Source organism: Anabas testudineus, chromosome 22 (genome assembly GCF_900324465.2).
Source record: "Anabas testudineus chromosome 22, fAnaTes1.2, whole genome shotgun sequence".
Classification (NCBI taxonomy): domain Eukaryota; kingdom Metazoa; phylum Chordata; class Actinopteri; order Anabantiformes; family Anabantidae; genus Anabas; species Anabas testudineus.
In genome coordinates this window covers 14,347,270-14,372,236 of record NC_046630.1, presented here as the reverse complement: position 1 = coordinate 14,372,236, position 24,967 = coordinate 14,347,270, and the positions used below count along the sequence as shown (strand labels likewise).

Genomic DNA, 24,967 nt, shown 5'->3' with positions numbered 1-24,967 from the left:
AGCCTTTCTCCTCTCTTTTCTCAGAGAGACCTAGTTAGAAATGGGACTAGTTCCAAAACTGGAAAAGGATCCTTGCCCGAGCTCTGGAGAAGGCTCAGGAGTTTCCCCGAATGCTGGACTGAGATTCTTCCTCTGTAAATCCAGTAGGACATTTCCTGATTTCTGGAACATGAGATTTGAGTTGATGAGACGCACTGGACAAAGGTGAACCAGGGATCCTGAAACAAATCTGTCCTCACTAGTCTGTTTCTGTCCCTGAAGAGCTGTGCCACCCTTTCCTCGTCTTAACTTTACTTAACCTCCTGTTTGTGATCCCTCCATTTATTTTTATTTTTTATTTACCTTTCCTATTTTTCTCTGCTCCATCACCTTTTGTCCCTCTTGTTTCTTCCCTTTAGGCCTTGTCTCTTCAAGGGTACAGATTTGCCTGTCATGATGAGGCCTGATCATAGATATGAAGAATCTTTGGTATTTAAGCTTAATAGGCTAATCCACCTGAGACTCCTTCAGAGTGTAAAATGACCTAAGATTGAACCCAGCCAGTTAAGTCCTTATGTCCGTGGGTCTTGCTGAAACCTTTGAGGGGTAAAGAGAAGCTATACATCTGCTGGTGATTGGCTGATTTTACCACTGATGCCCTGATGTTTTTGGCCTTTGACAGCATTTAATATGGCTCAGGGCTTTTTTTTTTTTCTGGTAAGCCTTTTAAAGGTTGGTGGGCTGTTGTTACGATTTGAAATATGAAAAAAAAAAAGATCTGACGTTTTGACAACACACCTCTATATTCATCTTGTTGGCACTGTGTGGTGGATTATAGGACAATACAAAATCTTATTTATGGATCACTGTATGGTGTTGTCCTGCACTTCACTGATGCACTTCTAGTTACAAAGCTGCACCCACAGGTCTCAATTTAACTTGTCAGAGTTTGAGTTATGATCGAGAAGTTTTTCTTTGTCGTAATGGCTACAGGGCTACAACCAACACAGGACCTGAATAAGTAAAAAGGTATGCTGTAATGAAAATAGTAATAAAGCTAAGAGATCTTTAGTTTTCCAGTCAGGGATCCAAAACCAACTCTTTTTGCAGAAACTCATAACATCACAGGATGTTACACACAGGATTACCATTGAGTTTTTGGTTTTCATTAACAACAGGGGAAAATGTATGAAAATGTTGGTAATAAGGGAGACCACAGCTTGAACTCTGACATGTTATCTAGTTACAATGAACATTTACGACTGAACACTCTGCAACAGTCCCTTTGTGATGAGACCTGTTTTCTTGCAACTTTTCTGTTTGGGTTTGGATGTGTTCTGTTATTAAAGAATTACCTCTCTTCTTTGCACTTAATTTAACTGAAGCCTTTCTTCTTCAGTCGCCATTAAACTGCGAGCCACGTCTCACGTACTCATGATTTCCAGTAAAAAATGAGACAGCAGAATGGGGCACACTGCAAGTGTCTGTGCTTAGCTGAACCTCAGTCCAGTGTTTATTCATCATGCCTCTGTACCCTGATACTGCTTTTCTAATAAGCTAAATGTCTTACCTTTCTGAATGGCAAGTACCTAAAATTAAGACCAGAATACTGCATTCATTTTTTTCATGGATTTTGGGAAATTGCTTATCTCTCTTGCAAGAGAGACAAAGATGAACCTCTGAAACTAGTGGCAACAGTGGTTGACATCCAAGATAAAACAGGAACACCATGTGTTGAGGATTTAATTGCTGGATTTCTTTTTCTAAGATGGCCGTTACGATTCACCCACGGTTACTAATTTTGTCTCATCTAAACAGAATCCATCACTGTTTAAAAATCACCCTGCCAGCCCACTCAGAATTCTGCTGGCTACCTTGAAATGAAATTTTGTTGTTACACTACTCTTTACTCATTTTGCTAGGGGACAGCAATTTGGGCAGGGAGACATATTCAGAAAGGCAAAGGATGACATTTTATAAACACATGGCATGGCATTGCCACATACACACACTACAATTTACACACACGCACACACAAATAGCCCCTATCTATTTAGCCAGTGTGTCTGCAGGGTAAGCGCAGGCTGCCACAGCTGAAATGAATACCTGACAGAGCAAAAGACCAAGTGCACTGGCTGAGCCATCACCTTTCTTTGTGTCTGTGTGTGGGTTTGTGTGTGTGTGTGCTTTTCTTAGTGGTGACATAAACATCACTGATGTCTACGGGGTCGTAACAGGATGAATCAACAGAAAACTAAGAGTCTGGTTTTAGCATATCTATGCTCATTCTAATCTCCTGTCTGTGTCGCATGTGCAGTTGGACAAGGGTGTGGCATGAGGAAGAAAGGGCAGCCTCACTGAATGTGACACTTGGTACAAGAGAAAGGAATTAAGTTATATTCATAAAGACTTTTTGGGAGTCTGTCTAAATATAGGTTCAACATCAAACTTTTGTCCTGGCTTGAGGCTCAAAGCCACTCACTTTGCACACATACATTAGCATTTGTTTGCTTGCAAACTAAATGGCAGATGGAAGGCATCTATATACTAAAATAATTTTGTTTCTTCAGACCCAGACATATTTGTGCATGCTCTCATTAGATTTAGGATTAAAGTTGCAGCAAAATGTTTGATACAATGCTGTTTAAAGAGACAGCATGGTGCATAATATTAGATTTATATTTTTATTCTGGGGCTCTGCTAAAGCAGTCTGGGCTGATTTTCAAATTCCAGAGCAGTAGCCTACCTTCTGATGTTACAGCTTAGCTCATGTTTCTTTAAGGCGCCCTTGTCCAGCTTGTACACTCCTACTCCACTTGTCATTTTCCGCCAGAACCTCAGAACTTTCAATCCTGAGCAGTTTTCTTCCCTGGTCTTGGCTACCCTAACCCCCACCACAGGTCCTCTCTACCCTTGGCACAGAAACAGCCACTGACAAATTATGCACCACACTTTCAACTTGTCTGGATAATCTCTGCCCTCTCTCTTCCAGGCCGGCCCGTACATCAGCTCCTAATTTATGGTTGACTGACCAGATCCGTGAACAACGCACCACACAGCATTACTAAGGCAAAAACAGAGGAGTGAAAACTGAGTATTACATGGACAAACAGCAACACCACTGACACCAAGAAGCTATTTTCCACTTTTAAGTCTCTCCTCTACCCCCGTTTGCCTCCCCCTCCACCTCTCTCACTGCTGAGGACTTTGCCACCTTCTTTACCAATAAAGTGGAAGCCATCAGCTCCCAGTTCTCTTCTTTAAACAGAGTCATACCACAAACTTCATCTAACAATACAATTGCTCGCCTTGTTTGCCACTCTGACCAAGGATGATACATCCACCCTAGTCCTCTCAAACCATCCTACCACCTGTTCTCTTGATCCTATCTCCTCCACTCCCCTTCAAACAACAGTATCCACACTAATCCCAGCTATTACACCAATCATTAACACATCTCAGGCACCTTTCCCACCTCATTTAAGCAGGCCCAGATCACCCCACTCTTTAAGAAACTGACCCCTTTCTTGTGGAGAATTAAAGACCTGTCTCTCTTCTTTATTTATGGCCAAGACCCTTGAACAGGCGGTCTTCAATCAACTGACTGACTTCCTTTCTAGGAATGACCTCCTAGATGACAACCAGTCTGGCTTTAAGAATGGTCACTGCACAGAAATGGCACTCCTGAAGGTCGTGGCAGCTTTAGTGGGCTGAAAAAGCTGCCGCTCAATCTTTTGATATCTGCATCCTTTGACAAAGTTAACCACCAGATCCTCCTTTCTATGCTTTCTGATTTGGGTATCACTGGTACAGCTCTGATATGGCTGATAAGTCCTACTTGTCTGGACATCCCATCAAGGTATCTCGGTAGGGGGAGGTTTCCAACTCTAAATGCATTTCCACTGGTGTGCCACAGGGTACAGTTGTTTGTCCTCTACTGTTTACATCTATGCTACAAGCCTGCGTTCCATTATCCAGTCACATGGCTTTTTCTATCATTGCTATGCTGACAACACACAGCTCTCCCTGTCATTTCCACCAGATAATTGCACTGTCTCACTACACATCACTGCATGTCTGGATGAGAGAGAGGCATCTTCAACTCAACCTCTCCAAGACAGAAGTTCTCATCTTCCCAGCCAGACCTTCAATACAACACAACATCGCCGTCAACATAGGGTCTACAGTGATTGCCCTCATTAAGGCTGCCAGTAACCTTGGGGTGATCATTGATGATCAACTTAGCTTTACCGGCCACATCTGTTCTGTCTCAAGGACAAGCAGATTTGACTTTTTCAACATCAGAAAGATAATTTCTCGTGTGGACTACTGCTATGTCTTAACTTCTGACTGAGTTACCAGCATGCACCTTCAAACCCCTCCAGATGATCCAAAATACAGCAGCATGTCTCATTTTTGATCATCCACAAAGGTCACGTTACTCAATTTTTCAGATATCGGCACTAGCTTTCTGTAGCTGCCCGCATCAGGTTCAAAGTCCTGACCCTTGCCTACAAAGTGGTCAACTCAACAGCACCAGCCTGCCTGAAGTCCCTTATCCAGGTCTACAATCCCTCTCGCCTACTGTACTCTGCCAGCAGATGAAGTCTTGTGATTCTCTCACCTCACCTCAAAAGTTCCCAGTCAAAACTTTTCAGCTCAGTGGTTCCACTATAGCGGAACGACCTGCCCACCTCTGCATGCTCAGCTGCCTCACCTGCAGTTGCAAAACTTGCTGAAAACAGGACTCTTCCAAATCTTTCTCTGTACTTAAAACCTTGAAAAAACAATCTTGCACTTATACCCTATGAAACTGAAACAGCTCTTCCTAGTTCACTCTACTTTAAAGTTCTTCTCCTTGGCTTAGATATTTAGCTTGCTTTGTACCACACTTGTAAGTTGCTTTGGATAAAAGCATCTTAAATAGAAAAGGTGCGCTGTAAAAAATGCTGAAGATAATGTTTCTTTTTTGTTAACAGATGTTACCATTCTCTCTCCTCTCTGTTACTCATTTATATGCAATAAATTGCAATATTGTGTGACTAACATTACGTCTGAAGTGCTACTGAAGTAGACATACAGTAGTATTTTTGAGGGAAAATGTCCCACTGCTGGGGCAGGCTATGAAAACTGTTTTCTGCGGATTTGCAGACAACCTCCTACAGCAAGAAATGTGCTGCAACTGCCTTCTGCTTCAGGTTTCTCTTTGGTATTCTTTGAGTCAAATCAAATCAAATCATATTTATTTAGGCCAATTCATAAATTTCCCTCAGCGGACAGTCTGTACAAAAAACAACAACATACCCTGTCTTTGGATGCCACTTTAAAACAGGAGAGGAATAGGGCTACTTACATCTTACTTGTTTTAGGCCACGTTTCTTACCACTTTTAGTTAAAGCAGCCTGACACAAAATGAAAAACATAGAAACAAATCGTTGCTACTGACTATTTAATTTGCAAACAAACCAAGAAAAAATATATGCAGCATTTCAAATGAAACACTTTTTTGTTCTCAAAGTAAAAGACAATAATAATCACAATGATCATGAGTATATAATGTAGAATTCAAATCATGAATATATATAAAACATCATGACTTCTCTCTTCATGCTGGGCATATCTTCCAATAGAAAATGGAGTCACAACATTGCATCACAATCCACTAGTGGGTCAGGGAGGGGTGCCTCAAGGAGGAAAAGTGAAGCAGGAGTCATTAGCTTGGTAACCATTACTATACCAATATTATAAGGGCTAGCCGGCACTTGAATAAGTCAGTCAGTTGCATTCCTTATATAATATTCATATATTTATAAGGATTTCTTCCATTTAGATTTCTGTGTAAACTAAATTGTAAAGCCATACTTGTGAAATCTTCAGGAAGGTCAGGCACAGGCTAGCCCCACTGAACCTCTGGACAGAAATTCCTATTAACATCACAGTGAATCAGGAAACTGGGGTGAATCACACTCATAGTGAGCATTGTAACCAATCACATTTTCATACATGCTGTCTGATAATGTAACATTGCAGGTGCCGAACCCCGTTTTCTGAGTCAGAGGATGTCACTGACTCTTCTTGTCATTTCCTCCAAAGGGAAGAAGGGGTTGTTCCCCAAAACACCTAAACTGATACCAAAACATATTCAGGTTTACAGCAGGCAGACAGGTCCAAATGGATCATAGTAATCATACAGATTAACAAAAATCTTTACAAAATATGACCCGACATGGTCAATTAATGTACAGAAGCATATAATAAAAAGAATGTTTCTTTTTTTTCCTGTACAAGTGACAAACATCACAGAACAACAACATCAATACTTTTTTTCCATAGCAGACTTTTCAGACCGAGGGAGATAGATGCGGTGATTGACAAGGCATTTCACCTAACAGGATGTGATGTAAAACAGAGTGAGTCAGCTGACAGGAAGTGTGCAGGTTGAACACTGTCAGGATCATGGATGTATTAGGAGAGCTGGATATGATACTCTCACTGCCTTTCAGTCAACTGTGCTCCGTGGTCGCTCACAATATTATAACAAAACATCATCCTGCAGCCAAAAAAGTATCTTCCCCACAGACTGCAACAAGTCTGAAGAACACCAACTACAATGTTGATTATCACTTTTTATATTTTGAATTTTCAATCAGTTGAGTTTTTATATTTGTAAACCTAACTATAGCCTAATAAAGTGAGGTTTATTGTTCGTACAGCATGTCATTACAATGTAAAGCTTTAGGCTGAGTGAGAGTATGTGGCACCAGCAGGGGGTTTGGATGTTCTGGGTGCCATCTTTGACTCTGGTATCCATTTCTCCTAAATACATCCACGGCCGGGATAGGCTTCAGCACTCGCTCATACAAAATGTACAAAACACTGTCGTCTAACTACAAACAGCACACCTTGAAGGAAAGAAAATGCACCATGTTACAAATGGTTTCAAATATCTTGAAAAACAATCTGTGCTTAAGTTTACTTGTGGTATTTTGTCACTGATGTGATCTGTGCCTTGTCAGGCTGAACTAAGCATAGCCCAACTAGATGGGAACCACTGAAAACATGGTGTATTTTGCCTCCCAGGTGATTTAAACAGATATATCAGGAGTGTTTGTTGTTAAGCATTCGGAGCCACGTGGCATGCGTCCTCGTCATTGTGTCTGGAAGTGCTGTGGAGACGCAAACGTGACCCGGTGCTGTCCCCTTAGTCATGTGACCTCCGTCATTGATGCTGAGTGGTTCTGAAAATATAGGTGAGAGAAGGAATGGAGAAATAGGTAAAAGACAGATGAGGAAAGAAAAGGAAATGAAAAGAGGCAGGAGAGGGAAAAGGTGCAGAAATGAAAAGGTAGAGGAAGTCATCGTCAGTCAGTGTCAGGTGCTCTGTGTATTTGCAAAAAGGACGGGGATGTAGTGCAAAATGTCATGCCTGTATGTTCTTCTGAGCATATGTCAATGCTTTGTGTAGAAAGACGTAAAGCAAGAAAGAAAGAAAGCAAGAACCGAAGAAAGAAAAATAAAACATAATAAAACAAGTTGACAATATTGATTTAAAATCCTTTCTCTACAGGGATGCTGAGAAATGTAGGAAATTACCAGCTGAATTAGGACAAGAAGGAATTTCTGATTTAAGATGAAGGCCTTGAGGGATTACTGGTATTTATTGGGAAAAGATAATGCACGTTACAGAGATTAAAGATTTTGAGATTCCAGGTTTTTAGCTACCTGTGCGCTGAGGGTCTCCAGAGGACTCTCTACACGGGGAAAAGTCATGAGAGGCAGACCACGGTAGTCTTCAGACTTCTGCTTAACTGTTGCACTGTGGACACCTTTGAAGTTGTTCACAACACATATACCCTGTGAAGTATGAGAACAGAATGACAATGACACAAACAGAATAAGTTAGATGGCTCCCTTTTTTCTGGGGGGGATTTTTTTTTTGACAAGCAATAGTGTGTAATCTGATTTGATGACAGGAGATCAAATGTCAAAATATCACCAAAAAAACTACAAGTACTATGTCAACCTCATGACGACAGTAGAGAATAAGTCAGTGAATCACCAGAGACATCATCTGGGAGCCATGAAAGTCTGTACGATATATCATAACATCATTATTAAAAGAAGAATGTCAGTTCAATTAATCTGTAATTTCTTTCACTTTATATCAAACTGCCTACCACTGCCAGTACCACTAAGGTATTAAGCTCCAATTACAGAGCATATTGTCTGCTTCAGAACAGTTATTGCTGTTATATAAAGTTTATGTGGGAGTAAAAACTCAATCAAACATTCCACGAGTCCACAAAAGTCAGCCATCATTTAATGCAGTCAGTGGAGATGCTCCATTCATCTTTGTGGCATGGCACTATGCCAAGCAGCCCCAGTGAAATGATGCCTTGTTTCTTCATTTATATGTCGATTTAAATTCTTGTAAATCATATTTACTTGCAAATTATTTTTTTAATTTCTCATTTAATTTATTTATTTTGTCGGTATGGTTTTGCTATCTGTAGGGACACCACCAAGGTTGGTGCATTTCTGGACTCCTCCACGGTCCAGTTAATCAAAGAAGGGAGCCTAAGTGAGAATCCTTCCCCCCAGGCCAACCATGCCTCCAGGCAGTGGCAAAGGAGAAAATGAAGCGGAGTGTTTCACTGCTAGGGGATGCTTAAGGTTTTCTTGTTTGTGTCAGTTCATGGACAGTGCTTTTCTAGTGCTTCCAGAACAACGAAAGGAATGAATCACATCTTTGGGTCCAGCATGTGAAGACGGATGTCCAACATTATTGTTTCACAAGAAAATAAATTATCACAAATGTCATGATGAATCTAAAATTAAAAATCAAAAATCAAAAAATGTAAGTTCAGTCCTTTGTGCACAAACCTAACAATACATATGAAGAATAATATGTATCTAATATTTGAAGCTATAACCAATATATGGTATTAGAAGACAAAAAAATCTTTTATTTACAAAAGTATCCAGACCTTTTGCTGTAGCACGCTGCCTTGTGGGCCATGTGCTTCCTGTTTGCTTTAATCATGACTGATGTGTGTAGAGCTTATATGGAGTCCACGTGTTGCAAAACGAATTGAATTGGCCGTTTAGGAGTCCCCTGTGGAGGTGGAACCTGCTGTAAGGACAACCGTCTCACTATCAACCATGTCTTTTTGTAGAGTGACTACATGGAAGCTGTGCAGCACTTTGCTTAAAGTTGGAGCTGATTTGGTGTTTAATAAATCTGAGAGCATGCAAGAAAAGATTTTGGTTGGATGAGATAAAAAAAACTCCACATGCTATATCCAGCAAACGCCAGACACTATTCATCACCTCACTACAACCATTGCAACAGTGAAGCATGATGGTGTCAGCATTGTGCTTTGGGGGCATTTGCAGGGAGAGGGAGACTAGTCTGAACACAGGGAAAGATGAATACTGCCAATAACAGACGGGCCTCGGTAGACATCAAAGCCCAGGGAAAAGTGACCCAGGCAAAGCTAATACTTGACTGCTTGACCTATTATTGGTTACTAGTGTGTAATGTGTCTACTGTGAGTGTGTAGATTCTTCCACTTAAGTCTGTGCAAGTATATCCTAGGCCTGGTTCTGTAGGTGTCAGCATGTATCTCTGCTTTGTCCTAAGTCAAGCAGACAAGTCTGTCTCCTTGAACAAGTGCTTAACACTGATCCTTCAATCTGCTGGCAAAGGACGAACCTCTTGTAAGACTAAATTGCTGTTTGATGAGTCCATTCAGATCTCCTTTCAGTGATCGCTGGTAGCACAGGGATTCAAGATATACCTTCTTTCTACTCTCTTTGGACCAATTAATTTCCCTCCACATAGCAGTCCGTCAAACTGCCTCGGTTCTCAGATGACAAGACTTCCATAACCTTCATCATGACCAGCAGGACCATGTGCTGAGGAAAGGCAGCCCTCTCTCAGTTAATGGTTTGCTGATAATAAGCTGGAAATGAGCACGTTCAAAACTGCTGAGATGATGATGGACTATCTTGTGTTCATGTTTCCCGGGAGAACACTTACTCAAAATTTTTATAGGCCAATCATTGAATGCTTATAACCTTCATTAAACAGTGGGGTGTAATTGCTCATCCTCCTCATGATGTTCCAATGACAAGTCGCACCATGTTGACCACACTGCAGGTCGTTGGCTTAGGAAGTACAGAATACAATCTATAAAGCAAATAGCAGCAATGATTACAACTCTACTTACAAAGGTGACCTCTAAGTTCAACAGTGCCTGTGACTCCACTTGAGATTTGTTGGCATAAGGAGCTTTCTCTTTGTGAGTAAATGCCCTGTAAGTTGTTTAGTTCTGCACTAGTATTGTGTATTGATATCAGTATGTGTTATGCATGAGATCATGTTTTATGACAAATTAATGCAGAAAAACATTTTTAAAAGGTACACAGAATTATTCTTGCAACTGCATTTATTCAGACGGTTAGAAGATTCTCTGAGGATTTTGGAAAGAAGGAGTTGTGGCAAGTATTTTTTAACTGTTTTCATGTATCGATCGATTGGTCGCTGTCAGGTTATCTGCGTTACTTGAGAGTAATTAAAACATGGCAGGCACAAGCTGGGGCTGCAGACCTGCAATATCCAGACATCTTTTTACCATTGTCACTTCATCACCGTTAACAATAAACAACAAGCAGTGTGTGTAATCATTGTGGTAACTAGGTGATGCTAACGTGTACAGCTGTAAATATCACTGACTTGTGAAGGGTTAATGTGACATCACCTCCTGGAGCACTTAAGAAACTAAATTCTAGCTAATATTAGCAATCTAGTAGAAGTGACAGATTATCTTGTTTCAGCGTGGATATCTGTTAAAGGGCTTTTGAGCTAAATGACCTTAATATTGAGTTTAATACTAAATCACACCATCTTAATTGGCCATCGGAGAGTGTTTCAAGGTGTTACAGACAATGCTGCTGCCTGTGATGCCTTTGGGTATTTCTGCTTCCTTGTTAGCACAGTTTGAAAATTTAATATTTTATAGTTACATCCTAGTCTTTTGGAGGCAATTAGTTTTTACCCATTTGCCCATAAATAAGGGATGTATGTACATTGAATCACTGATTGAACTCCCAAGATTTTCCTCTAGCAACACCGCGAGGCCGACATAATACGTCAGGCTGACACAGACATGCTGGTTTTAAGTGAAGTAAATTGTACTGATGTGCATTTTCTGCTGAGCTTAAATAATTTATTTTATTTTCAATAAAAACTTATTATGCACTGCATGTGATTTGTTGTTATAGTATAACTAGTGGATCAGCAAATTGCACAGGCCCCTTCCACAATGTACCTTCACAACCCGTATCACACATGCAGTATTTGATCAAATTGAATCTGCTACCTGCAACCGAAGCATAAATCAGTTTTCTTCTTTCCACAGTCTCCCCTTCATGTCTCCTCTCTTCTCTCATTTGTTACACTCTTCTTCCTGATTTGACTCTTGGGGACCAGCAGTAATTATAAGTAATGAAGCCTCTGAGACTGTTAAATAAATGGTTTTTGATTTGTAGGGGGTTCCCTTCATCTTCCTTCCTGCTAAATGGGCTTCACACTTCAACCCAAAATCAACTTGAGGGTTTCAGCTGTAACCAGCACCCTCTATTTAAACACTCTACATCCGGATTTTTACAGATGTTCAGTGGAGGCCAAGCTGTTTGACGACACATTATAGGACATGGATCTTTGTCTTACATTAAGGACACTGGAAGTCCAGTCAGCAACATGTACCCCTTGTTATGACATCTGATTTAATAAGACATAGGAGTACAGAACCAGAATAATCAGACCACCGGTTTCCTGAACTCGTTCCCTCCATCATTGCTGACTCAAACACAACCACTAATTAAAACTAATGTTTCCTGCAACTTTCCTTGCCTTTTTGGTCCCTTTACCTCTTCCTCACTGTGCTCTTTTGAAACAAGAGCAACTGCTGATCTCAGAAGAAATCCAGGCGCCACCTCGGTCTTTTCTTTACTTCCTTCTTTCTCCTCTTTCTCCTAATCAACCAATGTGTCCTCAACTTCATCCCTCTATCCAAACTCACCTGCATATGAACCTCCTCCAAGCTGAGTATAAACCCTGCTTCATCCTGTTTTACATCCTCTCCACCATCACCTCTTCATGAGCTACTTGGCTACTCTGCCAAATTAGTGGTCAGGATCTCATTACGCCTGACTGTGTAGATACACAGCTAACTTAACACTTTGGCCTCTCCAATCAATATTTATTACTGCAAAAAATATAGATGATTAAAAAAAACTGCTGGGTTTCAGACTTTCAGGACATGAATTTGCAAATGGCACCGGCTTTTAAAGACTGCTGTGTAAAATTATTTAACTATTGGTTTGGGGTATTTCCAAAAATTAAGCTGTATGTTGTTATTGTAATTTGACCATAATTTATGACCCCACCTCACAACAATAAACCTCGCACTCCTCCATTGTTCTCACCAGAAACAGAGCAACTGCTGATCCCAGGATAAACCCAGCCACTACGTCCGAACAGTGGTTTCGGTACTCCGAGACTCGGTTGAGGCCGGTCAGGAAGGCCGAACAGAGCGTGCCCAGACAGAGCACAGGCTTGGCCAGGCGGCTGGACTTGGTCTTGATTGTGCTGGTGATGTACATCTGTAAAGGAGAACATGGGGGTGATTATATGAAACCAAAGATATCTATATGAAAGACCTTTTTTCTATTCCAAAGGATTAACAGTCACCATTTCTCTTTTAGAGTAGGCAAGAGCAGAAGCAAACCTCTTGCACATGAACTGGAGCATGATACCACAGAAACTGAGTCCAATATTTTGCCATTTTCTCACAGCAGAATGCCTCCATTGTGGAGCAAAACAGTTAAAGGAAGATGTCAAAAACTTGCATCATATGAGTGAAATAACTCCAAAACAAAGAGGGTTTTTTTCACAGAGAATAAAAGATTACAAGATGAACCTAATAAGGAAACCTCTTCAGACACTCAACATTTAAAAACATAGCCTTGAACCTTTACCTTCTCCCACGCCAAATCAGGGGCTGCACGTGTCAAATCCTCTTTTTATCAATAACCTGCCCTTTATATTCCACTTGCTCCTGCTGAAATCTGCACTTCTACTCTTCATTTTACTTTTGCCTGCTGAGCCCTTCAGTCACTCCGATGTCATATAGCAGTTCTTCAAAATATCCCTTCAAAAAACATTATTCATGTGTTCCTGCAACCAATTTTCTAAAAGTGCCTGAACCCCCCCTACACCCGTTTGAAATAGTCACACCTTTAAGATATGTGAAGTATTTGACTTGACAAATTCTCCATCAAAGAACAAAATGTGCTATGCTGCATTTCTTTACCTGGATGAATCCCGCATTCAGAGTATATTTGAATTTTACATTTATTTACCATTAAATGAACTCAGATTTGCAACTGAATATGTAGATGACACAGCATAAGATTTTAGTTAAATCGTTTAGCTTAATTCTTAGTTCAACTGTGAGAATGAATTGAAAATATAGACGTCAATATCTTTACAGTCTGTTTTTCCTAGTCATGCAACCAGGGTCCTAGTTTTGTTACATGATATGATAAGATAGGGAGGTAAAAAGAATATATAAAATATATAATGATGCAACAAAAAAAAAACCCTATAACCCCACATTAAACTTCACTGTAGTGCATGTACATTCTTCCTACCGTCAGATAAACAGCGGAGTAAACACTGAGCGAAGCGTCTTTGGATGGGAACGACCTACGGGCATTCTCCACAATGACAGGGTTCCCGGTGCAGATGTTGCCATTGACAATAAACTGGTGATTAAAACGGCACTCTGTGCCGGTGTAGTTGGGTTTGCAGACAGACAGGAAGTACGGTGAAAGACCTCCTGTCACCACCTGGCCCGCGTTGACGAAGATGTCTGTGGCAAAAAGGCCAAATGCAAACACACCTGGGACACACAGAAACAGCAGAATGAAGAAATCAGGGTTAAAAAAAAAACAACAACACTGAAACACTGACACATAAAAGCCTTAGAAGCGTCACCTCACACCTGGGGTTAAACTGGACTGTGAGTATCTGCTCCCTTTTGTCATTAGGCAAAGCTAAAGCCCAAGTCTTTCAGGTGTATATAATCCTAAATTAATCTGACTACAGTTGCACCTGCGCATCTTCCACTCATTTTATCCCCACCTCAATCCTAAATATAACTAAAATAAGTTTTGCAGCATATACAAGTACAATTTATTTTTAGTTAGTAGCATAAACACATGTGAAATAAAACAGTATCTAATATGAATGATTGCACTGACAGTTGTAGCCCACCAACCCTGACCAGTGTCTGTGTCTGCATTTCATTTGCCATGAAATATGACTGTTGATTATCCAGCCTGCTTAGCCATGAAATTACTCTGCTTTGTATTCTCATCTGTGGGGGGGGGAGCTGCAGGGGGCTGGGGGAAGGGTTTGGGTGACTATGAGAGGTAAAGGGACACCATTGTGCGAAGGACACTGAGTGAAATTGGGTTGCGGATTAGGGTGAGGACAGAGGCTGGAAGCATTCACTGATCCACCGAATTTGAGAGACTTTTTGGAAACAGAGGGAAATTTAAATGACGTGAAGTGCCTGATGAATTTCTGATGAATGCATTACAAGATGGAGTGTTTCTGTAAAAATGTATAATACAGTTGTGATTGTGCTGGGACAGCCCAGAGGGAAATTTCCTTTATTGCAACACTTAGCAAAGAGTCAAGCACTGAATTGATTTTTTTTATATGCACAGTATGTGTTTTATGTGTTTCTCATCATTTGATCCAGAATGACTGAAATCTTCTCAGTCGGGGCAGTTTGCTTTATTTAAACTACTATAACTATATTTAACTGTTCTAACTAAAAAAATCTAAAAGATGATTTGCATGACTTTGAGAAAAAAAAAATAAAAAATCGGACAGATTATGAGGTTCATAATTACACTCCTGTCCTATTACAGTGTCAATGAGCATTGACAGAAACATTTGCCCTTATACACTCACTGGCAGCTTTATTAGGTACACCTGCATGACCTAATGCAATCCAATACAGCAGCTCTGTCATCAACTTTTACAAGTTGGTAATTTTTCAGTTTTTGTTGATACGTCAGGAAGGTAATAATGTTTTGACCCTCTCATTTATGTAAATCAGCTTATCGAAACCTTAAACATCTTTTATATAATGTATACCGAGTCAAGTTATATTAGGGATATCAATCTACCTATTTAAGAAGCACAAGTGATATTGAATCAACTGCTTCACCGTCTTTGGTGCAAATGAAAGTGACAACAGGTACGATGGAGAGTCAAAAGCAGGACAACCACTTCAAGATGGCACATCCATACATGCAGTCACAAAAAGGTTTGCTGTGTCTCCCATCACAGTCTAAAGAGCTGGTCAGGGCTGAAGAAGGGCATCAACCCAACAGCAGGACCAGCATCTGCTCCTCTGTACAAGGAGGAACAGGAGGAGCACTGCAATATGACCTCCAACAGGCTACTGGTGTGACTGTTTGTGACCAGACCATCAGAAACAGACTCCACGAGGGTGGAGGGTGGCAAGAGGGCCTGATGTCATCTAGTATAACGTATGCTCACATCCCATCACCATGCAGCTTGACTGACATGCACCAGAGAAAAGAGATTGGCAGGTCTGCCACTGGTCCCCCTTATTCTCTTCACAGATCACAGCAGGTTCACATTTAGCACATGTAACAGGTATGAAAGTGTCTCTGACTCATGACTGGGTGGTCAGTGATGGTCAGGGGAGGCATATCCTTGGAGGGCCATGTCATAGTCATAGTCAACAATACCTTGACTGCTGTGAGGTAGTGGAATGAAATCCTCAGAGTCAGACTATACACTGATGCAGTGGGCCCTGTGTTTCTACTGGTGTAGGACAATGCACAGTCTCATGACCAGAGTGTTCTCTGTGTAGGCAGTCCCTGGATGACTGATGTCACCAACCATGACTTCAGATTTGTTTTTGTCATTTTTACGTTTTAGAACAGAAATATTAACTCATTTTACTTTTATGTTAATGTCAATTTACTATGTAAAAGATGTGTTTTAGTGAGCACATTTTCCCATGAGAGGGTATCTTTGTCAGCTGTAATAAGGCACCATCGCACCATGGCTATAGGGCAGTTTTAAAAATTTGGCATGACAAACTTCTTACCTATGAAGCGTATGATGCGGCGAATAAGGGGGTTGAGGTAACAACAGTCTCCTGTGACAATGGTTTTCTCTTGGGCCAGGAGAGCTTCCCTTGTTGATTTCATCACATACATGGACACCTCTCCGATGAAAATCTACAAATGTCCAGAAGAAAGACAGACAAATATGGAGCGATTCAGAAAGATCCAGGAAAGAAAATACAAACCATGCAAGGAACAACATAAGAAACATAAAGTGAGGCATCCTATTATAGGGGAGAGGAACATTTGTCTGCTTTTTAGCCTGTGTACATAAAACACAGTGTCTTAATGCAGCCTTTCTTCAAGTCCATTATACTGTGGACATTACATCACGTCTAATGGGGAAAAAATAACTGGTGCTGGACACACAAAATGAAAGTCATTGCTAAACGCCTTGGGTGATGAACGCTTCTGCAAATATATGAGTGAGAGCATGTGCATACAGTAAGTGCATATGTGTGTACGTGCGGTTTTGGCCTTTGGTGTGTGCATAAAAGAGCCTGTTTTTAGCCCCAGGACAAGCAACAAGGCCCCTGTACTTTCCTCAATCCCCCCCCCCCCCCCCCCCCCCCATCAACAAGTTCTTGTGAATGCACCTCTAATTTATGGCTACAAATAGCACGCCTGGATTTACCATCATGAAGGAAGCTGGATTAATATTTTCAAACACTTCCTTTTATTCCCACTGAATGATGACTGACAAGAAGCATGGAAACACTGTAAGAAACTATCATCAAATGCATCGTGAGAAAAAAAATCCATCTTCAGATGTTTAATGACCTAGAAACATCTGTCTTCAAATGCAGCACAACCAAGAGGGGCCTTTATGTTCACAGAGACTGTTACTTCAAATAGACACGTATGGCTAAGCAGTGGTTATGACAAGGCAAAATGCATTTTTCGCCGGAGTGTGGGTGTAAACACTGACCGACACAATATCATGCAGGTCCTTCAAATGCTTTTAATAACTCCCTGCTGTTTTCCTAAAGGCTGATGTTAACATTTATAAGCAACTGGAAATTGCCTTGACTTATTTGTTTCACTCGAGTCTGCTGCAGCATTGTAAAGGTTAGCTACCACTGCCTGATCATCTTACATGTATTTCAGGGCCCCCACTGTCCTTTATATAAATGTCATGAAAACTGACTGAAAACAGCCATCGCCCCAACGTATTATGTCAGAAAAACTTAGACGCGACGTGGCATTCAGCCTGACACAGTTACATCTGAGGAGAGAATGAAAAGGTTAAACATAAGACATGGAGGAGCAAAAGAACATCGTTCGAGTGCCTAAATCTTTAGGAGTAATTCGCAAGCGTAGTAACAAACTTCTGCTTCATCTGTTACCGCGGTAACACTGACCCATCTGTCAGCGTAGCAGATCTATGGGCGCTCAGGTCCGCAATAGCCTTAAAAATCTATAAAAGCTGCACCTGTGGCACTGAAAGTGCCCACCGTATTTAGGGGAACAATTTTTTTATGCATGTTACTCTTTTTTTTCTTTTTTTTTTTTCCCCACACATTAAATGTGACTGCTGTCCCCTGTGGAAAACTATAAATGATTCATGGTGCGCTTCGTTCCACCATGCTGACTGCCAAAAGCTGAGAATTTTTGATCAGAAACCAATCAAGCCCAAAGCCTGAGGCAGCAGAAAACTTCTCTTGGGCGCTACAGTTTACAAGCCCTTTCTGTTAGATGATGATCTCTTTGAATTTTAATAACAAACTAATGTTAGTGGGACAATTTGAGTCTTTATTGAGAAAAATTCAGTACACATTTCTTAGCCAGTTAAGAAAGAGTAATTAATCTCTTTTGTTTACCACACTTAATTATTATTGTCAATGAAATGGATTCAGGTTAACTGCTCCAAGATATATTTATAGAACAAGTCAACTCAAAGCTGGACAACACAACTACAACTAATACTTTCACCTTTGTCTCATCTCTTGGTGGTGATGACGTGTGCTCTTCTGAAACAAACAAACAAACTTGCTTTGTCCAAAGGTTTAAACAGCTTCAAATCCTATGTTTATTCCTATGTTTATATAAATAATACTAAATAAAATTACTATGTTATATTGTCACTTGTAGTGTTGAAGTCTCTAATTCTGCAGTCACCGTCATTTCTGTGGAGCATTTGAGTGTCGTAAAGAGCAAGACTGCGACTCGTGATCCTGTCTTACAGCTCACTAATGGCCAGCAGCTTTGCTGTTTGGATGACTTGCAATACTCTAATCAATGTAATTATCATACAAATAGCTCTGATACACGCAGTATGCTCTGTATCAACCAAGTATCAAACAGGAGAAAAAAAAACAAAGCGGCTAGTTATTGAACATAGTTGTGCAATTAGCAACTAAAGACACACACACACACACACACACACACACACACACACACGTCCCTCAGGAGGCAACGGAAACCAATAAACAGAACAAAAAAAAAACCTAATATTTGACTTTCATACATTTTGTAATGGGTTTGACTCCATATGAGTGTCGTCAGTCGTCTGAATGCCTTCACGACTGACGTAAGTATTTATTTCATCAGCTTAGATATTGCAAACATAACATAGCTGCTGCATTTTGCTTCAAATTAGAGATAAAATACAGTTGCTTCGGAGCTATTATGCATATTTGTGGCGATTGCTGTTCTTACTTTAATATTGGAAACTTTAAATTGTGCCTGTAAAATGTATGTTATTGTATTTTGATTCCTATTGTTATTTGTGTTGTGTTTTACAGCAAGTGAGAGAGAGAGAAAGAGAAAAGGAAAGTGAGCCTTCATTAAACATCCAGGAAAAGTTACGTGTTGTGTTTTTTTTATTGGAGGACCTCCTTCACACCTGTCATCTAACTGTCTAGAATAGAACAAGTTCAACTCTTTGTGAGGAAAGTAAATGCTGCACTGCGTATGCTGTAAATAACCGTTTGCTAATACATTCCCTTTATAAGGTGATACTGTTTAAATGTGTTTTGTTTACAACTTATGTTTGCTACACCAAAGTAGAAGAAATAGTGCTGCTTTAATCTCTTCATAATGACTTGATCATTCTCAGTATTGATTCCAAGAGACACGTAAAAAAAAAAAGTGAACTTAATTCCCTAATTTGTTTGCAGCGCTGGTTACACCTCAGCCCTTAATGTTAGTGACCCGCCAGTTTCTGCTGGACCCACACAGACAGGAAACGCGTTATACTTTCACTGTCTTAGCTATAGGGGTAAAACACTGACTATCTAATGCATGTCCACTGGAGAGGTTTATAGACTGCTGCATGAGAACGACCCATCTAACCTCCACAGCCTCCCATTGTTCCCGCCATGTGGAACACTCAGCATAAATTACTGCCTCTCTGCTAATTGGCCTACGTCCCAGGACTGTCATCATTAATTCTGATTGGCCACCTCTCTGGTTTATGACGCATGTGGAGACAGGGAAATATATACAGTGTCAAGCACAACTTAAGCACCTGACACAGCACTCTCAAAGGGCATAATTAAAAACTCTGGGATAGCATAGAGATTGATAAAGAGATAGCAAATTACAAAGGCCACATAGTCAGTGAGAGAGAGAGAGAGAGAGAGGGGGTTGAGATGGGAAATGACCAGCAGTGTTAAACAAACTAAACACTGTTACACTGAATCAGCTAGAAATGATACCGTCGGCATATTTCTGGGCCAATCAGAGCACTCTTCCGGGTTTGATTTGATTTTTTTGTGTCAGTGTGTGTACACCGTGGGTGAGTAACACCCTGGTCTGCTCATGTGTCTTCACACCAATTAGCTACAAGGAGAAAATAGGGTGCATTTTATATGTTCAGTGAAAGTGGCTATAATTCAGATTTCACTTCTCCGCAACATGCTGGAAACAGCACAGTGTTTAAAAAGCCCGACGGCAAAGAATGAAATGTCCCAGATAACAAACACATAACATCAGGAGACACAATGAGGTGGCAGAACAGTGATATCTCATTGCAATGATAAATAGGTGGCATGTGTCCAAAAATGAGGCATCTTTGACAATCACTTTCCTGATTAAGTGTCTCTTGAAAACGTAACAGAAAAGGAAGATGTCTGATAGTAAAGGAAGTAAAACCCAGCATATGAAGAATGGGCCACTGAGCATGCTGCTAAAAGCCTTCTAATAGCAATTATGCAGTTAATACACTTTGCTGAATTTGGGATTTTCTGATTTTCTGTACATTTCGTAATGATGTCAGGCTGTTGGATGATAAATAGTTAATGTTCAGTTCAGGTAATGTTGCCTGTAAAGAGAGCTTTTATGATAGTTGTTTCTTTTTTTTTTTTTTTTTACACCTGACTCTGCAGCTTGATTATTTGTACAGTGGATGCCCTGCATGACTCTAAAACACACAAAAAGTCTGTTTTCCACGTGGTGTGATCTGTGGTCTGGGATCGATTTAAAATATGAAATAAAAAAATGCAAACACTCTTCAGGAGGTGGTTAGAAAAAATATTTAAAATGGGTTTAACAATGAACAGACCCGGGGGCCCAGAGAAGTATGGTGCCTCATTTGGAGGAGTCAAGAAACATGGAGCGATACTGACACCTAGTGGCTGTAAGCTGCTACTTCTGTATGCGCAGCCTGAGTCAGAAATACATTTTGGTATGTGGGCAAACACCTACTACTGTCACTCAGGTGTAAAGTGTCCAGAAAATGATTTCACAGATATTTTGTCATGTCACAGCAGGTAACACACAGGTAATTAACAATACCGTGAGTTGCAAAACTTGGCTTTATTGCACTCACATCCCTGACTGCAACAATGGTATAGAGTCATTCTTCATGTTATTAGGTATACAGTACCTGTGCTAGGACAAAGTAAATGTCATGGTATTATCTGCTATTATACAGGTATATGCTCAGCACGTGTCATTTTTTAAATGCTATACTTCTTATTTAACAGCCTCATCATGTCCCATAGTTTATCTAAAATTAATAAATTAAATTTAAAAAGTCTTTGACTAACCCCTCTGCTCCATTTGAATACTGCATTGTGGGAAAACAGTGTACCTGGCACTCTGAATCAGCTTAAAAGTTTTATGTAGAGTGCATCTGGGACTCTCTTTATCTCTGACTTTGTCTGTGCAACATTTATGAAAAGACAGAGTGACACAAGGGGCCTTACTGTATATCTAAAAAGAATGAGTACAAGCTATTTGCTTTTTAGTAACGACACATAATCTAATGTGTGAGTGGGTGATCGTAGTGCAGAGATAAGGACCTTTACACAGCTCTGCGTGCTGCTGTCGACAATCGAGAGTCAGAAGTTAAGTCTGTGAAATCAATCCCAACATCATCAAGTGACCCATAAAAGAGAAAAGCATCTTCAGGCAGTGGGTTTGTCATGACATTTACTTCCACGCTGTGACAGAGCTGAAATTCACCAGGTACAGAGCAACTCCAGTACGTTAGAGACAGATAAGATACCTGACTGAAGCCCTACTTTCCAGTTCTGTGAAGATACACATCAAATGACTTCTACTCACGATGGCGGTGGGGGCGGCGGCCACCACGCAGTACAAGATGAGGGGGGGGATGAAGCTGGCTTCCTCTGTGCCGGGGTACGGCTTCATTAGGTCAGCGTCGTTACAGAAGAAACCCTGCACATGGACGCTGAATAGATCCGTGCACTCCATGTAGTAGGCCAACAACACCGTGCCGGACATGATGACGAGCTGGAAGAAAAACATGTTGGAGATGGAGCAGAGGACGTAGAGGAAGAGGAAGAGGAAAGACGAAAGACAGAGTTGTTAGTTCTGCATCCAAAAAAAAAGTTAATATCCTTAAGTGGGTTGTTTTGTGGCTGATCCCTGAATATGACTTGGCTCCTCTCTCCGCTGTGATGTGTATAACAGGTTTCAAAACGTAACGACTGCATACGTGGTTCAAAACCTCATCTCTTCTACTCTCTCTCTTGGTTTTTCTGTGTCATGCTGGTCGTGTACAAGCACCCAACCCACCAGCACCACATCACCACCATCAGTAGCATCACCACCACCACCACCATCACTTCCCACCTCCTCTCCTCCCTCACCCCCTCATCCTTTTATCCCTCTAACATCGTCTTTTGTCTCTGGCCTCCTTTCGCTCTCTTTCTAGAATCGGCTGCAGGCAATTTTGTTTTGCTTTCATATACGATATATTTAGTTACTGATAACAAACCAGCACTGGAATAGGAAATGTAACACATCACAGAGCAAACGTTCTAATATGGTTTCTGAAAACCAGCTGCATTTGCGTCACTCAGCGACTAATGTGCCTGTAGAGCCACCGATATAGTCAACCTGCTGGCACTGTGCTGTGGCTTTATATCAAAGGAAAGTAATAGGATGTGTTCATATTTTTATGCTGGGGAGTCTGCCAATGAAAAGAAAGGCCCTATAACGTCACTGTGACTGGAAGAAGGAGAATATGTTAGTCATGTAAATGTTCTTCCAATAAATGCAAAACACTCACAGTCACTTTCAGGAAGGATCAACATTAGCACAACAGTAACAGCTCCTGAGGTTCATATGGTGACAATATGACAAACGCTGCCCCGAAGGAAAAGCGAAGAAAGAGTATAATGATAATTAAAGTATGGAATTTAACAAGATGCAATTATTTAGTGTGCAATTTTATCAATGGATGGTTCACAGATAAGACAGTCATTTGTTAATACCTCACTCTAACAGCAGGTGTCACTATGCTGCTTCATAAAGAACACTACACAACTATCTCAGCACATGGATATAACCTGATATGACAGTGTCTCTTAAATGATTTACCTTTTTTTTACCCAGTGTCTTAATATTGGTGTGGTTTTTATTTAAGTACATTAACTGTGTTTCCATTTTTTTTAAAGCGACACATTATTGTCATATGAAATAAAGAAAGGGATTTTCTGAATCGTTTGGAAATGCACAGCGGCATCAGTCTGGATAGAGTCGTTCACGGGGGGCACACATAACCATCTGGGATAAAAAGCCATCACATTTAGTGTAATATAACACTGCTCATGTTACAAACTATAGCTCACAGTGACCTGCATGTGATTCCCCATATTAACTGTGCAGCAAAATGAAAATTCCAGCTTAATGCGTTTCTGGGCCGAATAGTAAACGGCAATCACACTGGGCTCGCCAGAGCTGATGATGCTTACTGTAAAAACAATTCTGCCACAATTAAATAAATGGAGTGCTGAGGCAGACTGGACAATATGGTCGGTGAGGTTCAGACGGTGAGGGCAAGAAAGAAACTCTGTTTACATCGAACGGGAGAGAAATGTTGGCAGATCTAGTGCTGTAACAGATGGCCGTGTGGAGATGTCCACATCTTGTTTGTGTGGCTGTGTGGCTGTGTATCTGTTCTCCTTGGCAACTCTCTGCATACACAGGTAGTTAGAAGCATGTTTCTGTTTCTCCTGTTATTATGAAGTTACTGTGCCATGAACAGCATTAACAGCTACTGAGGAATCATAACACCTGGATGCACAGAGCCTGCCTAACACATCACAACTGCATGCACAGCTGACGGCAGCAGGCATTCAAAAAAGAAACTCTTTCCCTTCTCTGTCTTAAAGCAGCTCGTCCACGCACAGCCTCCGAATTACTAAGAGAGGCAGATATAGGATAATTTCATGTTTTCATGTTTCACAAACAAGTTCCAAGAGGGCAACAAAATTATTCATAGGTCTCCTCTGAAAATATGTAAATTCCTTCGCTTGCAGAAATACCATGTAATACCCTGTGGGATCACATACCTAAGGATGTCAGGTTTACAAGGAAACACCTGGAAAGGGATTGGACAGATTATCTAGAGGGGTGTACGACAGGGGCGCATGTGTTGAACTTTATTATTACTGTGAATTCATTTACTTTGACCTTCAACTTATTTGCATTTGGAAAAAAACAAAGCTTGCCTCGAGCTTAATCACAACAGATACACAGCGTGGAGAAGTGTGGTCTAAAAAGTTACACTGTATTTCTCCTTCTCACTCACCCCAGCTACTCCATACATCATAGAAAGCCATAAACAGCCAGTGAGTCATTAGACTCGAAGGCGTTCAAGCTGTGGTAAATGAGCAAAACAGCCCACAGGAGAGTTAAGTTGAGGTCTGGACTGATCGAACTCTTCTTTAGTTTGCCCTGCGATCTGTAGCACAGCCGACTTGGAGTCAGCGCTACAATTACAGTAGATAAAGATGTTGAAGTGAGCTGACTCTAGTGTAAAGAACACAACTGTGGTCTAATTCCTGCATGAATTGTTCCTGAGCTGCCTTTTCTATCACAGCTCTACACGTGGACAGGCGTCCCTTTCTCTGTAAGGCATAACTTGTGGCTCTATTATCTCCACCCCCCCCCCCCCCCCCATCCACCCAACCACCCACCCATCACCAGCGTCGCGCTGCATTAGCGGTGTGAAGGGCAGACGTCGACAGCTGTCGTAAAATGGTTATACAAAGTTACTGCAGCACGCCTTTATCCTCGTCCCCCATCGTGTACAATTCACCTCTTTCTACCCGGGAGTCTTGCTGGACGTTTTGGTGCAGACATAAACCTCTGTTAGGTTCTAACAAGTTACATTTTTATGTGCTTTTACCACTCTGAAGGAGAGGAAAGAAACACTCCACTTACAAATCAACTACTACAAGTGTGCCTTAAAACTAAGTACAATGTCTTAGTTCATAAATATGCATTCTAAATATATATTATAAATCAAACCACAACATCCAGCCAA

The 24,967-nt window shown here is 40.8% G+C and overlaps 1 protein-coding gene across 2 annotated transcripts in view; it reads right to left on the bottom strand.

Moving 5' to 3' along the window:
• Window positions 1-5,423: 5,423 nt before the first annotated feature.
• plppr1 (phospholipid phosphatase related 1) overlaps window positions 5,424-24,967 on the bottom strand; it is a 35,344-nt gene continuing 15,800 nt past the window's right edge. Inside the window, exons 3-8 of one of the 2 annotated variants that reach the window (XM_026338979.1) lie at window positions 21,736-21,924; window positions 16,206-16,338; window positions 13,699-13,949; window positions 12,472-12,648; window positions 7,702-7,833; window positions 5,424-7,434 (exon numbers count right to left, since the gene is read on the bottom strand). In XM_026338979.1, coding sequence (XP_026194764.1) covers window positions 7,429-7,434; window positions 7,702-7,833; window positions 12,472-12,648; window positions 13,699-13,949; window positions 16,206-16,338; window positions 21,736-21,924 — 888 coding nt within the window. In that variant the 3' untranslated portion in view covers window positions 5,424-7,428. The remainder of the gene's footprint in view (window positions 7,435-7,701; window positions 7,834-12,471; window positions 12,649-13,698; window positions 13,950-16,205; window positions 16,339-21,735; window positions 21,925-24,967) is intronic. The other variant, XM_026338978.1, reaches the window with a different exon arrangement.